The sequence below is a fragment of the Melozone crissalis genome, unplaced genomic scaffold, assembly GCF_028551555.1.
Source record: "Melozone crissalis strain CALT ecotype California unplaced genomic scaffold, PUWL_Pcris_2 ptg000006l_1, whole genome shotgun sequence".
Classification (NCBI taxonomy): domain Eukaryota; kingdom Metazoa; phylum Chordata; class Aves; order Passeriformes; family Passerellidae; genus Melozone; species Melozone crissalis.
The window spans coordinates 15,157,109-15,174,284 of NW_026535784.1; the positions used below are offsets into that span (position 1 = coordinate 15,157,109).

The 17,176-nt window shown below is 42.5% G+C and overlaps 1 protein-coding gene across 1 annotated transcript in view; it reads left to right on the forward strand.

Annotated features, from left to right (window-relative positions):
- The first annotated feature begins 4,438 nt into the window (after positions 1–4,438).
- The window catches only part of HGFAC (HGF activator), a 38,969-nt gene continuing 26,231 nt past the window's right edge, over positions 4,439–17,176 (forward strand). Inside the window, exons 1-4 of the mRNA XM_054295616.1 lie at positions 4,439–4,507; positions 6,070–6,124; positions 7,947–8,043; positions 13,063–13,133. Of these exons, the coding sequence (XP_054151591.1) occupies positions 4,442–4,507; positions 6,070–6,124; positions 7,947–8,043; positions 13,063–13,133 (289 nt within the window). The 5' untranslated portion in view covers positions 4,439–4,441. The remainder of the gene's footprint in view (positions 4,508–6,069; positions 6,125–7,946; positions 8,044–13,062; positions 13,134–17,176) is intronic.

Below are 17,176 nucleotides of genomic sequence, written 5' to 3' on the forward strand. Positions count from 1 at the left end.
AGACTGAGGTTGCACCATTTGCTGAGACAGGTGTGACCTGTGCCCTGCTGTGCTGGGACAGCTGAGGAGTTTGAAGGACAAAAGAGTAAGGGTTCCTCATGCACTCACAGTGCTGCTGTGTTACCTTATTTTTTTAAAAAAAGTCACTATGCTTTTAGCCATGAGTGTTCACCTCAGTTCTGGTGATTTGAATATTCATTAAATTTCAGAGACTCAAAGTCTATTATTGTGAGTTTTCGTAATGGTTCCCAGGATGATGGGAATGATATCAAACAGCAGAGATGAAGGAAATCCCATCTGGCAGGGACAACAAAGTCTCTAGTGTGGTTTGCAGGTCCCCCAGAAGAAAAAAAAAGGGAGTTAGTTTGGTTTGTTCATCAGTTTCATGTTAGCACTGAGTCCCTTGTTAGTACACCAGGAACAGAACTGCCACATGTGATTGTTTGCATTCTACACATTCCTGAAAGATAAATCAAAAGTTGTATTTTTAATACCAGAAATAGTTCTAATTACTTCCTGTTCACATGTACTCACCAGGTTGTACAAAGGTCCTGGACAGAGCACACTTGCAGAGGCTTTAGATCCTGCACCAGTTCCTTGTGCTACCAATGCTCCTGCAAGTGTCTCCTTATCTGGGAAGCTGGGTCTGGCCTGTGTAGCAATAATGTCAACTAAAGTCATGAAATCAGATCATCTCAGGCGACAACACTACCCCATCAGTTTGGGTTACTTTATCACCGTGAAAAAGCTTAGAAATTTGCAAAAATACAGGGGGAATCAGTCATGAGAACAGTTTGTAGATTTTTTTTCAGTTTTGCAGTAGCTGAGTCTCAGAAACATTTACAATGGTCAGAAAATAATGAAAAATGGAGAACAGATGAATGTGCAGTTACCAGACAGCCCTCTCACTACCTTGGTAGCTGGTACAGAGGAATGAATGCAAATGGATGTGTGTGTGTGTGTCTAGGCTTGTCTTTTCCACTTATGTCTAGTCAACTCATTGATTAAAAAACCCTCTGCAATTTCATTATTTCATATTGATGGCTGACTCAGTTAATTTATGTTTTGCAGATATTTGATGATTTAGGGTAGTTGTTAATATTGTTTCATTATTATTATTAAGTAGTTCAAAGGCTGGGCTCAGTCTGAGCTTTTATTAATTATTTTTAAATTTTAAGTAATAAAAAACATTGCAGTGTGGGAAATAAGGAAAAGGCAAATGTATGAGGCAGCATTATCAGTATCTGGTATACAGCCACAGCAAGAGTTCTGTCTCTTTCTCCTCATTTATTGTGTGTTTATTTGCCTTTGCTTTTTCTCATGATGTCAGTATAAAGAGGAAAATGACTGCTGAAATGAATGGATTTCAGCCTTTGATACAGAAGGATTAGTCTGCAAATATGAAAAAGAATTCCTACTCTTATTTTGAAACTTATCATTGTCTTTAGTAGTAGCAGAATATGGCTTCAAATACATTTGGGTTCTGTGTTCTGTAGGAAATGTTCAAAATTATGTACAGCAAAATTGAGAATCAGAATGTGCCTTTCTTAAAAGGAAAATGGAATTTTCTTTGAAAACAAGAGCCAGACTCTAGCTGGAATTTTACTGATGGGATGAGTTGCTCCAGGCCTTTTAGCTGCCAAATATTTTATCACTCCAAAGCCAGGTTTTCCTCTAGCCTATTTGTACAGATTTTCTCTCTCTTTTTTATATTTATGTATATGTATACACACATATATTTATTTCCCTTTAGTATTTTACAGAGCCTCATTTGAAATGGGGACAAGATGAAATCTAAAACCTAATGTCAGGGACATTATCTTGAATTCCATATGGATGGTTTCTATAGCTTTGTTATTTTTCTCATGGTTTTTAAGTTATTAGCTCCATAGACGCCTGATTCTTATTTCCTTGAATACAAAGTTTCCATCACCAGGCTGGAAATAGTGAGTCACAGATGAAAAGACTTGAGAAGGTGGTGGAGAGCGGCTCTGCAGGCTCCTCAGCCTGACCCATGGGACAATGCTTTTGGCACAGAAATTATTCTTTGCACCTATGAACTCCCAAAGGCCCAGAGCCCTGTGAAGTTTATAAGAATTCAGTATCAAAACCGAGTCTAGTTTTCTGACTAGTTTCCTGCCAATAAGATAAAATGTTTCTCAAAAACACCCCAAACATTTTAACAATTGTACAAAATGCTTGAAAGAGGCAGACAGAGTTTCTTCTGTTTATAAACGGCTGAAAGATTCACTGATCATTTAACATAATTTACCAAAAAACCACACCTCAAATCCTGCCTTTTTGCTATGGCTGTAAGACCTGTTCAGACACCTCTCTGCTGAACAAAGGCAGCACATGGAGCACTTGGGGATTTCAGTGATTCAGATCCCTCTGAACCCTAAAATCACTGTTCAGACCTTACTCAGGGATAATTCCCATTTTATGGTGGGGCTTCTCTGGCAGCTGTTGCAACTCCTGGGCTTGATGACTTTTCCTTTTACTTTGTGCCAGCCCCATCCTATCAGCTGAAGTGGCTCCTGATGTTGGTATTTATTCCCTTTATCATGTTAAGGAGTCAGTATGAGCTAAAAAGCTTGGAGTTGTGAGTCCCCAGAAGGACACAGTGCAGCTCTTAGTGGAGATCTACAACATGAACTGCAGCAGCTGGGAGTAGACAACACCATCAATAGGTTGCATTCTTGCTTTTCTTCTCTGTTACTTTTAGGCATGGAAAAATGCTTCTCTACAACACACACATTGGTCACCACAGAAACACAGTGTTTCTGGTCCTGGAAGTGGATGATTTTTATTCTGGAAATGGGTAGAAGAGGGTATTTCCACAACCTTAAAGAAGTATCTTCCTTCTCTCCCCACTCCCCTGCTTCTCCCTTTCTACAAAACTTTTGGGAACTCTGGAGTGCAATAGCAGGTAATGGCTTTTCCCCCCACTTTCTATGCAAAATTTCAGTAACCTTGATGGTAAACAGATGTCTACAAGCCATTGAATAGGCATTATTGATTTGAAACCTGATGGCCAGACTGAAAAATGAGGAGAGGAAGTGGAAATCTATGTTTCAGCTTTGCTAGGTGTTCTCAGGCAGATCATACTGTCTGTACATCCTATTTCCAGATTTGAAATGAGTGAAAATAAGGCAGATCTATTCTGAAGCTTTATTTACTTCAAGTATTTAGCAACAAGCAATGCACAGAGGCAAAAATTTTTCTTCTGCCTGTTTGCTGGATTTTGGGAAGGAAATGCCAGCTTTTCCTACTTCCTGCTGTTCCAAGCCTTGCTCACAGTAGCAAAGTTTATTCCATAAACCTATATAGGCCTAGTTGAACTAACAGGAGCTATTGCTGTGATGAAAGGCAGAGCAGTGTGTCAATTCCATGCACCATGATAAACCATCATGTCAAAACTGTGCAGGGATAGCTCTGCTTCACCACTGAGCCCTACTGCCATGGCTTTGTTGGGTCAAAAAAATGAAAAAGAATAATTTCCCTTCCATAGCTGTGCTGGTGAAACTTCAAAGGGCAGCACACAACTTGAGCAAGGACTATGGTATTGTTTCTGTTGTTGTGGCTCTGGGGATTTTGGGTGTGAGGAGGTGTGGTCCCTGATTGACAGAACATGGCAAAAGCCTCAAGCACAGACACTGTTGCACCAGCCAAACCTGTGGATTTTGGTTGTGGGGCAAGGTGGGGCTTCAATAGACTGCTCTGGTGAAATCTCTGTTATAGCAATATCCTCTGCATCTGTAGGAGACATGATTCTGCAGTGCAGCTATCTCAGACAGACACAAAACAGAGATGGCTTTGCTCAGGTGGTGGCAAAAGGGAGCTTTTTAGTACACAAAATGTGTTATCAGAGTAATGTGTATTTTCTTTCTTTTAACTTTCCCAGTCTGTTGCTGGATGGCTGCTGTTACAAGTCACAGCTGGGCAGGTAACCATCTGTTAATGAGTAATCCTTGGTGTTGGCATTGATCTGGTCCGCATTTTGCAATGTGATGCCATCTCCTGAGTGGGCTTGGTTGGAGCTCTTTGCTGTTGCTATACCATGCTTTTAATCAGCTCATGAAGAGAAAGAAGGGAAACATCCAGCTCTAGTTATAAGCAACATTGGATCAGCCGCTCTGGAGCTGCCCTTCAGTGCTTGCTGATGACACCAGGGACCATCTCCAAGGGTCAGGCGCTTTATAAACTCTTCACTCCTGGTGTTTTAAGGAGAGTCTCTCCCTCTGGGGCATTCCCTTCTACTCCCAAAGACATTAATGATTAACAATGATAACAGCTCTGCTTACTTAGAAAACTAAAATACATTAAAGTCAAGGAAATCACAGTCCCTTGTGAAAGCCTGTTCCTGATTCACCCTCCTGCTTCAGCCCAGCCCTGGAAGTTTTCCTCTGCCAGGCAAAACCTTCATGAGAGGAGAGCAAGGATGAGAGTCTGTGCTCCTCTCACTGTTGTCTTGGCTCTGAGTCTGAGCAGTGACTGTACAAGGATGGTAAGTGATTCCTCTCTTTCTGAGTGATGGATCAGCTGTGGGATACCTGGCAGGACCAGGCTGCCCTGGGGCTGGATGAGTGAAGCCACTGAACAGACCCAGAGAAAGGGAGATTCAAAGGGAACACAGCAGGGATGAGCCAGATGAAGGCTGACAGATTATAAGAAGTTTATAAGACAGTTTATAAGGTGCTCACTTGTGGGGGGACTGTGGGACAGCTGGTGCTACACCTTTCTCTGTTTGCAGCATTTGCTTACATCCATGCCTTGCTATGCAGGAGGAATGGGCAGTGAGGAAGGACTGCAAAAATGGAAATCCCCAAAAAATACATCTCAGAAAAGTGTTGACACAGGCAGGTACCTGCAGGAGCATGGAGGGAGAGTGCTCCACTGCCAGACACTGCTGCTGTGTCTGTAACTGAGCAGACCTGCTTAGGTGGCTGTCTTCTTTTCAGACTTGTGTCCATGCCAAACCCCTCAGTGGTTTGCATTATGTATCTTGTGTCTTTTTTGGGGATATATCTGCCAAGCACATGAAGCACTGCTGAGCAGGCTGTGATGGTCTGAATTTGCTAGTTTGCTTAAACCCCACCACAGCCTGGCATCTACCATGGGCTAGCAGGGTAGTTAGCTCACTGCTGCCTTATGGTCAGCACTGGGGCCTTAAGATCAGCCTTATTTCTCTAGCTAGGTTAAAACTAGCTCAGATATACTTGGATGAAGCTATAATCCTAACTATTTTAGCAAATTACAAAAGTATGTCCTCAGATATTGCATGAGGGAGCAGAGAGGAATGCTCATGCTCAAGATAAAGATCATCCCTGGCTGGAGCCCTTGCTTGGTGGTGGCAGTCTGTGTAGAGTGCAAAAACTGTTCTTTCCTCAGAACTGTTCAAGCCTTCTCTATATATCTTAGCAACAGCTTTTTCTTAACCCTCACTTTTATGTCCCCTGTCCAGTTCTATGTTCATGATATGTGCATCTTTGACTGCTTTTGTGATATTTTTTTTTGCTATAGTTCAATTGCCAGCACCTTTGGTGGCAGCAGCACTTTATGTGTATTATTCTCTTTTTATTATTTCCTGTGGCTTAAAATCAGCTCAGCCTAGTGCTCTTTGCTAGCTGATTGGCAAACCCAAATACAGTTAGAAGTTGCTTTTGTTACTAATGCCCTGGGGAGATACAGTTAAATAGCAGGAAAAGGCAAATGTTGGGATATTGTTTGTAACTGTGAACTGGCCCCAGAATGCATGTATTCTTCCTGCTGAGAGAAATAGGAGATGTGTCCCTTGGCAATAGAAAGATAAAATGGAGGAGAGCTTTGGCCTTTGTTGTGTTGTGCTGGGTTTTCCTGGTTTAGCTGGCACTTTCAAGAGTCAACATGTATCTACCCTCCTTCACCAGATTGTGCCCCACCAAAAATCAAAAGAAAATAATAAGATTTTCTCAGAAGCACTGGGAGAAGCACAAGTTCAGGGAACCCTGGAAAGTAGTTTTTGACCAGTAGTATGGTTCCCAGAGTGAATTTGTGTCTCCAATCCACATTCTCTTTTTCTCTTTGTAGCACTACAGATCTGGGGCAGGAAGAGGCTCAAGGCATGGGTTCCCTCGCCCACAAGGTACCAAGTCAAATCCAGTAGGTTTCATGACAGTAAGAATGGTCTGCCTGTCTGTGTCCGTGCTGTGCAAGCTGGTAGGAAGCCTGTCTTTGTTTCAACACGAATAAGGATTATAGAATGGTTATGCCAATATTAATTTCTGTTTAAAGGGGAATTTGAGATTAGCTCAGGAATCTCAGGTAATTTTCCTTCAGGTGAAGATTAATGGGAAGGTGCTGATGGGATTTGAGTTGTCTGAGCTGGCATGGCTTTATATTATTGCACAAGGTGGTGTTGCTGAAGATGTGCAACAACCTTTAATCAGAGCTGCAGCTGCCCTGTAACTTTCAAGCACATTAACTCTTTGTATGTACAGGTTCAGTTTCTACCCTGGCCCTTGATCTCTCTGCGGGAGAAGGGTTTGAGTTGCATGCAGCTTTCTGGTTTGCATTTGTTCTAGTGGCACCCCAATGACCAGACATCCTGGCTGTGGGAGAGTGTTGCATTTTCCATTTTAAAGCTTTTATTGTCCTGTACTTTTGTTGTTAAAGATTACATGCATTGGGCCATTGGGATTTATAGGTTATAACAGTCTTCAGTGGCCTTTGGGATGCAGTATATCTTCTGGATGGGGATGTATTCTCACAACTCTCCTGCCTGTTGTACTGGAAGGTATCAGACAGAGAAAGTTGCTATTTGCAACATTTGCTGAATTAGTTCAGAGAATGAAAACTGGGGTTGACAAGGGGGTGGCAGTGGCTATTTCCTGTTGATAGAGAAGGAGGCAGTTAGGGCAGATGGAGTGACAATAATCCCAACTGATTAACAAGGGGTTGGACCGCAGGGATAGGTTATTTTTTCTGTAATGCCAATAACTGACCTCAGCAGCTCTTTGGGATGTCTGGGCTGATGGGAGTTAACAGATATTGTAAGAGTGTGCAGGAGCCCCAGCCCTCATGGGAGGGGTAAGCTCAGGACAAGGAGCAGTCACACATTGTCTCTGAGAAATGGAAATGTGCTGTACTGCCAGTTTGGTTGGATGACCCGTTTCTCTCTTGCAGCACTGGTTGGCTTCCCATTCAGATTTGGGATTTCAAAACAGATTACTTTTAGTTTAATGGTTAAATAAGCTCTGACAGTTTTTCATTGTCTTTTTTGTCTTCAGGCTCTCTCATTATCAAGACTCATCTTGAAAGATTTTTTCCTGATAGACTCCCACTAGCCTTCCTTAAACTCCCACCACCCTTCCTTAGATTGCCATCACTGATGTGGCAAATAGAAAACTTGCCCTTTTTAGACACTGGTCCCATCGGTTTCTCCCCTCTTGTAAGGAATCTGCTTATCCCAAAGGGAAGGTGTTATGATCAAATTCTCTCTCTACCCTCAACCTTTGAAACTTCTTCCTCCTGACTCTTTCTATTTCAGTTTGTACTGTCTGGTTCCTTAATTATTTTAAACAGATATTACAATATGATATAGAGCCTGAAAGGATACAACTTCAGAAATTATTTTAATATGCAATTACAATACTACATAATTAATAATTATAATTGAAATGAATTAATATAATTGGCATTTGCTGTACCAGAAATGGCAGTATATTTTGAACTGAAATGATCTGAGATCTTTGTTCCACTGCAGAGTCCATTAATCTTTGTTGATTCAGTAATTATTGAAGATTTTAAGCTTCTTCTTATGCCCTAGACATTGCAGAGACACAGAGTCCAGAGTACAGCTGAAAAACTTGCAGATATCTATCTTCATAATTTCATATAATAGTATATAATATAATTTGTGGTTTGGTTTTCAGCTGCATTATGAGCTTTTTATATTTGTATTTCAGTGTTTACAGAGGATGGACATTTATGCAAATTTCCTTTCCGGTTTGGTGGAAGGTTTTATCACACGTGTTTATCAAATTTATTTTCCAGAAAGAAATGGTGAGTTGACATAAATGAAAACAGCATTCAAATGAAATGTCATCCTTTTAGTGCTTTAATCTTGCTTTTGGAGTAATTAAGATGAGCTGGAAGTTGTGCCCAAGGTGCAGTTCTGCTGCTGATGGCCGTGGCCCTCGGCTCAGGGTGTGCTCAGGGGAAGGGAGCCCTGGCACTGGGTTTACACAGCCACAGGAGCCTCAGGAACTGCAGAAATGCTTCCTTGCTGCCCTGCCCATGGAACTGCAATTTACATGGGTGGCAAGAGCTTGTACAGAAACAGCAGGACTGATGGGATGGGCCTGGGAGAGACCCTCTGCTGAGGGAGAAAGGGACACAGACACCTGCAAGAGAGGACACTTGCTTAAGGGACTGTTTGATTTGTGCAGGCTGAACTTTTGCTGCAGCAGAGACCATCTGATTTTTGAGGAAAGCTGTTTTCTCCCCACCCCCATCTCTCTAATTTCTATCCAGATTGGCACCAGAACCCCTTTGGACAGTGCAGTCCTAAGAAGTGAGGTATTACTCCTGTTTGTTGGTTAATGATTTATTCTACTAGTGTGTTTAAGGCCATTTTGCCTTCTTTTGGGCAAAGGTTACTCTTTTACTTTTGCAAAAGCTGTTAGGAGTATTCATGATCCATTTTTGGGGTAGGAGCAGTCAGGGGGGAGCCCTACTGAATTAAAACATTGAATAAAAAAGATTAATTTTGCAGACAAACTCATTTGATAGGCATATATTAACTGAAATCAAGGGCAACAAAGCAGAGAATATGTGGGTACCAGTAATGTGAAAATTATGCCCAGATGAGCCATGTGAAAGGCAAACACTTGCCTGTTTTCAGGGCAGAGATGATATTTTAGAGTTTATTTTACTTGCCCAGGCAGGGCAGAACTCTCATTTTTTATACTGGACTGTCTCATTTTTTCATGATCTGTTGGCGTCTTTCTGATGACACATCTGTTTCAAGTGTAAGTGTTGGTGTAATGTAAACAACACAAAACAAACCTGTTTGCACAAATAGACACTGAGCTTCAGGCTAGGAAACCACTTCAGAATTTCCCCAATATCCACTGATACAACCCAGCTAATAAAAGCCTCTTTTACTAGGAAACAAGAGTTTGAGACTATCTTAACTAAAGAAAGGGAACTGGACTAATTTACCAGTTTGAATCCTGTCTTTGATGAACTTTAGCCACAAAGAGTTTGACCTTAGCACACACTTAATTCCATGCAATGCTTAAGAGGGATCCTGTTAATACATGACACTGTGTATTTGTTTTTAGCCAGTTAGGGCACAGAAATGGAAAAAACCTGTCAATGGATGTGGTCCAAGGTTAGAGAACACTTTAGAGCTGACCTTGAACAACTTGCTCTTATGCTTCTGACTTTTTAAAAGCCATTTACAAGCAGGGAGACAAGGAGGAGGACAGCTGGAGTTATTTGGATTTGACAGACCATTTCACCCTATGGGTGACCTTCTGACCAGTGTTTGCTCATCACTCATAAGCTAAAAGCAACTTAATGTGTGACTTCAGGCACAGAGATGCCAGGAAAAGGGCCCTGAATAGCAGTTGGGAAACCTGCTCTGTGCACTTTTTGTGTGACTTGGCACAGTCCCAGGCTGGACTTACACTGAATAACTGATCCCAGGGCACCTGGAAGGCTCCAGGTGAGGGCAAGGCTCATGCCCTTCCTGCTCCTGCCTCCTGCAAGCTGCTAGGAAGGGATGATGGGAGGCTGGGTCCAAACTGCTTCTGAATTCTGAATTCCAGGAAACCTGACCAGGAGAGCCCTGACTTGTGTGTTTAAGTTCATGTCCTCAGTCTTCAAGTCATATTTTGGGTCAGGACTACAGGCAGGACTTTACAGTGCAGGCTAAACCCCACTCAAATTTGCTTTAGATTTATGTTTTCTCATACTACATATGACACAGCTACTGTGTTTCAACATAAATCTGCTCCTGACCACAGAAAGCTCTCCCTACTTTGAGAGCAACAAACAAGCTGTATCTTTATAAATATTTATTGAAAATACAGGAAAGAAGACAGAATAATTACACTATTTAAATAACAGACTTCCTTTAACAGCATCCTGTATGGCTTTTCCCCTTAATTATAATCTGTTTTTACAAATAAATTTCCATTTAGTGGCCTATTACTAAGTCTTACATGATATCTTGCTAAGGATATAGTGTAAATTTTCCTTTTGTGCTGAGGAGAAAAAAAAAAGTTGGAATTGCTTCCGAGTTTCATTGGTACCTCCAGAGAGACAAAGCAGTGTAGGGACAGACAGAATGGGGGTGCAGTGAGCACTGGTGAGAGCAAAAGGGGAGGGTGGTCTGAGCTGGACCAAGCTGTGGCTGCAGGGAAGCTGCAGCACCCTGTCCCTGCATCCCAGGGTGGGATGGGTTCCTCAGATTCTGCTCTAGGGGAATGGCAGGAGCAGACCTTGCCTGAGATTTTGGCTATAAAAGGGAAGGTGTTGACTCATGCCCTGCAGAAGCCTTATCCTGTGCTTGAGTTCTGCAGGGGCAGGGCCACTGTGCCAGGGTGAGCTTAGGTCTGTGTAGGAAGGACATGATCTTATCATCTTCCTTGGAAACAAGAAGATAACTTTTGATATGTTGGCCACAGACTGAAAACAGTGCAGAGGAAGCTTTTTGGCCAGCTGGATTACAGGATGGGGAGTTTCTGACAGTCCTGGAAAGGAGAAATACCTGTGGGCTGAGCTGGGAGATGTCAGGCATCAGGTTCTGAATTTTCCTGGAGCTGCCAGTGGTTGGTCTGGTGTTGTCAGACAGAGTCTGTCAAGCCATGTCTCATGGTCAGGACAATACCCAAAAATGTCTCAGGCAACCTCCAAGTCTCAAACACAGTGACAACACCAGGTGTGATGGCAAAGCTCTTTCCTTACACCTGTCTGCCTCAGGCCTGGGGCTTTGCTTGTTCTCCAAAACATCCTATTGTTAGGGCTCCCTGTACTCCTGGTGGGAAAAACAGCCTACTTTCCATTGATCCTGCCTGCCAGTTAGGCCTCATCTTCTGTTTGCCCATTCCCATGCTCTTTACCATCTATGGGTTTAAAATGTTATTTAAATCAATCCCTTGTAGTGGACTTTTCTGATACAATTAGTTCAGTATCTCTGTCCTTATGTTTTCACTTTCATATTAGCAATTTTATATGACAAGCTGATGTAAAGATGTTTGCTATCCCATAAATGTTGAGTGTGCGTGCATTTGCAAATAGCATAAAGTTATAATAAAGCCACTGGGTTGGTTTGGCTGCTGGAGGTAACATTCCAGAAGACTGAAAAGTCACCATTTCATTTTTGGTAAGCCTCCAATCAGACAAAACATTTTTAAAAGAAAAGGAGGGAGATCTCACAGAAAGTGAGATCTGTGGTGGAAAATATGAAAGGATTATGTCACTGTGCAAGAAGCTTTGCACCAAGGAGGCAGCTTGGCATCACAAGGGGGGACCAATCTCACTGTAGTCACTGCAAGGCAATAGGGAAGGACTGGCTAGGCAGAGCATCAAGTGGGAGGACCAGTGGTTTGTGGAGAGCTGGTAGAAGAAGCCTCTGTCAGGGTCTCTGATTTGGGACTCCCCTTTGCTTAGAACTTGGCTGCTGCTGGACAGTGACATGAGCAGTGCTGAGGACGCTTTTATCTCATTTCTCATCTTCATTCTTGTGCATACTAGACCACCCTTTAAAGAAAGCACAATCCACTTCCCACAGAAGGATCTTTGAGGAATTTCCATCAGCTCCCAGGAGTTTCACCAGCCTTAATTCCTGTGAGAGAACAGCCTCTTTAAGCATGTGCCACCTTAATCTGCACCAGACTACCAAGCATCTCTTTTAGTGCACCTTTTATAATTGAGGTCACCCAACTTAATATACATGGCCTATTCAGATGCTCCATAGGAATGATGCATTTTGAATACCACATAGCATCTAATTAAGAAGGAAAATAGGGCAGTTAAAATGTAGACATGTGCTGCAATAAAATTTCAGTCTAGCTTGTGACATCCTAGGATGAAAAATTTGATCACACAACTGCTCAAGGAATTATAAAACCAGGCATAATGGAAGTAGATCATCAGGGACATTAAATAAACTCCAGTGCCTTCTAATGTCTAATATAGGCTGATACCTATTATTCTGCATTATAACTGGCTAGGGAGGATGTTTTGGTGGATGGTGCACTGGGACAAGACATGGATCTCCAAGATACAACCTCAGTTCAGCCACGTGCTCCCTGTGTGTCCTCAGGGAAGCCTCCAAATCTGCTCCTGCAAAAGAGGAATAGCAGCTCTGTGCTCATTGGGGTGCTCTGATCCTGAGATAGCAGACTCAGACCAGCAGTGAGGGTGGGCAGGACTGTCCCCTGCTCTCAGAAAAGGAGAGGTTTTGTCTGTGCCTTTGGAAATCACCCCCGTGACAGTTATTTCCTCATTTCATCTTGTAAGTTCCAAAACAAGAATGCTTTAAAGGAACTGAGTGTGAAAAGAGTGAAATATGCTTGTCACTGAAAGTCAGGGAAAAGTCCCTTTGTGGACAGTCTCCTGCCTCTACAGATTACTACAGTAACTGTCAGGCATCAAAAATGGGCTGGGTCTGTTTTGCTTGTTTTGTAATAAGTAAAGAAAACATTATTTGTCTTTGGTTTTGTTTTTATTCTTCTCTTTCTTTTTCTAATCCCAGAAATAGGAAGCATGTTGGGTTTTTCTGAAGGATTCATTGAAAATCTCAGGTCCTGCATTTACATCTTATTTTTAATATGTTTTTAATGTGAGACAAGTGGAGCAGAGCAACTTTAACAAAAGAAAGCATATTTTTTCCTCTGCTCTTACAACAATTTGAATGAAACTGATGCCAATTAGAAAAAAAACCAAGCATGAATTTCCAGGCCACCAGAGTGTGAAGGCCCTGTTGTTTCACTGCAGACACCCAGGTTGTTTAAATATGAACTAAGGCTATTTAAAGATGCACTAAGCTGCACCTTTGATTCTTTTCAGGTGTTCAACAACACATAACTTTGACCGGGACAGGAGGTGGGGACACTGCGATTTGCTGCCCAGGGACCACTTCTCCAGGGACCACCTGCCCAGGGACCACCTGCCCAGAGACCACTCAGGTAAGGCTGAGCTGCTCCAGGTGCCTGGCTCCGACTTTGCCACTTGCAGGAAGGAGGGAGAGTGCCTTCAGTGCAACTTTTATTTGTGCATTTATTTTGAAGCAAACCTTCACATCAGCTGTTTCCATAATCTCTTTGTGACGCTGCACAGCCAGAGCATTAGACTGTGAATATCACACAGTCTTTAATTCACTCTCTGTTGACTAACTCTAAGTCATGGAGAGAAATTATGGTAATGCCAGCATGGAAATCTAAACTCCTGCTGGAGACAAACACAAAGGTGATCATCTTCTCCTCCCTCATGGCTTGGATGTGCCTTTTAGCTTTCCCTGAATTACACAGCTGCATTTTCTGTCTGTTTGACCAGTTAATTTCCTTAGAAGGCACAGAAACATTTGACACCCTGTACAACATACAGCCATCACTTCCAGCTTTCCTTTCTTGAGATCTCATGGGAAAGAGCAGTTCTCAAACCCAGAATTCTTGAGCTCTGGGCTGTGTCAGAGAAGACAAGAGGCCAGACATGTTCATTGCAGGAGTCCTGAGGGATAATGAAAGGATTACTTGGCTGAACAGCTCTGTGGCTTCCTGTGGTCACCACACTCCAGTGCTACAATTACCTCATTGCGAGAGTCTGTCTGAAAGGGGAAGTCAAGGTCTGTGGCAAAGTCACCTTTTATATATAAAAGTCACTTTAATTGACACATTGGGTGAAAGTTCACCTGGGAATATGCATCCCTGTCCTCATCAGTCCCTCAGTGACTGGCTTTGCTTATCTCTGTACCCCTGGCTCCATGAGCTGGATGTTGGGGAATCCCATTTTATAAATAATACATATATATTTGTGTATGTGTATATATACATATATGTGTGTATATATATATATATATATATATAAATTCTCATTTCATACAGCCACCGACCAGCTTGAAAAATCAGGTGTTGAACTGGTCAAACTTGATGCCCCTGAGGCTTTTTTTGGGATCTCTGTCCAATTCTGTTCATGTTCCTCTTTTTGCCGTCTCACAATTTTCAAATGAGACGTTTAGTCTGCAGGATATGACCAATAGCCTTAAATATTCACTTCCCACTTTCAAATGAAGGGCTTTTTCTACCAACCCCTTTCAGGGAGCTCTCCACAGTGTCAGGAGTCTCATTGCCAAGCTGATTGCAATCTACCAGAGCACTTGAAAAGCCAAATTAGCTGAATCATGCTCACAGTCTAGAATTAAGCAGCGCACAGCATCACCTTTTTAAATGTAGCTACTTTAAATTATTTTCCAGCCTGGCTTTAAAACAGATTAACAGTAGATCAGAGGCCAGTGACCTAGCCCCAAAACAAGCAGCAATGTATACAACTTTGTAATGCAAGTGTGCCAGACATGAACATAGACTTTATGGGCAGCTCATGCTTACAAAAGTCAGGTTGTGAGGGCTGCACTTACTCATCAGTGGCTTCCCAGAGCTTAAAATACAAAAAAAAAAAAAAAAAAAAAAAAGAGTTACATGTGTGTGAGAAAGGAAAGGAAAGAGAAAAAAGGAAGGGGTAGCTGGAAGAGATCACCACTGGCTGCTGCAAAATAAAAAGATAACCCCTTTATTTCTGGAAGCATTTAGAATTTGAAAAAAGTAAATGCAAGGTTTTTTGGCTGTTATTTTATTTATAAACATAAGTCTACTTAGGTTTTTTTAAGCAGCAGTTTTTGGATTTGGGAAATGTTTAACAGATTATTAACCATAGCTTAAAGTGAACAGGTCTATGATGAGGTTGAAAGGAAAAGCAATTTAATGGGTGAAGGGAATTAAGCCAAAGAAGGAAAGTTTGCCTGGAAGAAATAAGCAGTCAAACTGAACACTGCTGATCTCTAAAACGTGTAAAATAATACTTTTAAAAAACTCCACTAAAGTATTAAATCTTTGGATGTTTTTTCTTGAAAAACAAGAAAAAAGTTGAATTTCAGGGAGAGAGTATCCTTTGTCCATAGGAGGTTGGTGAGCAGTGTATCCATTGGCATGGAGAAGGAGCTTCTTTAGAGCAAAGGCTGAAGCACAAACTCTCTCCAGGCCAAGATTACCACATGCATGTGACAAGTCAGCTTCAAACTGATGGAGGCGCTTACAAACCAATGTTAAGCAAGCACCGAAAGCTTTGATCCAGAAAAATACATCTGCCAAATTCAAAGGGAAGTTTAACCAGGAGGCCTTTAGCTCTAGGATGAAGTGAAGCCGGGGTAGGAAGTTTCTGCTAGAAGGAGCTGTTAGTACTGCACACACGTGGGCTGTGCAGGCATAGCTCACATATATGTACAAATGTCCATCAATGTGAAATGCCCCTATAGGTGGGAATTCCAGATTTTGGGCAGGCTGGTAGGACTACTTCTCTGAATGTCTGGAAATCTTGGACAAGTGGCCAAACCCCCAGGGAGACCCAAACATGGGGGAGAAAATTGCCAGACAGTATTTTTAAGATCCCTCTGGACTGATATGGAAAGAAATAGTAGAGTGGTTTGGGCTGGGCAGGCAAGAGGAAGAGGCATCATCCTAGGAGGAGCTCTGAGGAAAGTGGATGGCAGAAACAGAAAGTTTTTGTTGGGAAATATGGGCAGAAAGGTGAGACAAGGCTACTGCTCAATCAGCAGAGACTCGGAGAGGTGAAGCTGCAGTCAAGATGAGAGCTAGCAAGCATGGAGTGTTTTATCCATGGATGCTTTAGACGGTGCTGAGATGGATGCTTTAGAGGATGCTTTAGACAGTGCTGAGAAAGTGTGGACTTGGCAATACCCAGTTAATGGACAGTTAATTGTGGGCAGGATTCCCCACTGGGAACTGAGATGTGTCCATCTGCTTATGAGCAGAAGTTGTTCCTGGATTCCAGGAAAGATGTGGAGCAACACAGAACATGCCTGGAAGGTCAGACTGGAGTGGTGGGTGGGATGTAGTGAGGAACAGATTGAGAAAGAAATAAATGAGTGGAAGTGCTTCTTGCAGATTTAACAAGGGTACAAAAATTTTTTTGAACATTTGTTACAGCAGAAGATGGCTTGGAGATCAGATCATGGCTTGGATGTAGTGGGAATAGGAAATACAGGATTTTCCTTTGAGGAAACACTACGGCACTAGAAGTTTCATAACCTTCAACAGCAGGAAGAGTAGGAATGTCACTGACTTCACTTGCTTTCCTTTGATGTTATCCTGGATTGAAACTCCCAGTGAATATACCCAGACCTGCTATCTGATAGGAATTACATCACTCTCTTCTGAAGTAAATATTTTGATCCCTGCAGGGGAAGCTCAGATTTACCCTGCTGTAGCAAATTCAGGATGCACCCTTTGTGCTTCACCTCAGCCCTGCTCATGTGTGCCTGTGCCTCTGCATGTTGCATCTCATGCTCAGGACGCACAGTCTGGCTGAAGGAGCACCTGGATTGAGTAACCCTGGAGATGGTGTAGCAGAGTTTGACTAGCATTAAAAAGGAAGATTTGAATGCAGACAAGCTGTTGGGCCAACTCTGGAGCAGGTGTAAACTTGTTGTGGGTTAACTTCAGCGGAGATCCATCCCTTGGCCCCGTCTGAAATCAGAAACACTGCCTGACCAGCAAGACTCTTACTCCTTTTACATTGCACATTGCCAAGTAAAGCTTCTATTGCACGAGCTGTCGTGGCACCTAACTCCTCTCCCACCACATTTTCCCATCATTCAGATAATTCCCCAGTAAATGGAAATATGCTAGACTGGTCCAGTTTTCATCTTTCTTGGTGTGATTTACTTGGATGTGTAAATGAGGATACAAGCATCATCATGTCACCCCAGGACAATGTGCTTTGTGGTTTTCTTTACAATTTTTTCCTTAGTTCCAGCTGTCCATTCCTTTTAGACATAATCCAAAATCCCATGGCAAATCCTTCTGTCGAGGGCTGTCCTTGGAGCAGTTTGAAAGCGATGCGCGATCCCGGCGGTGGCAGAGGCCAGGCAGTGCTGCAGCCTTCCTCCCTG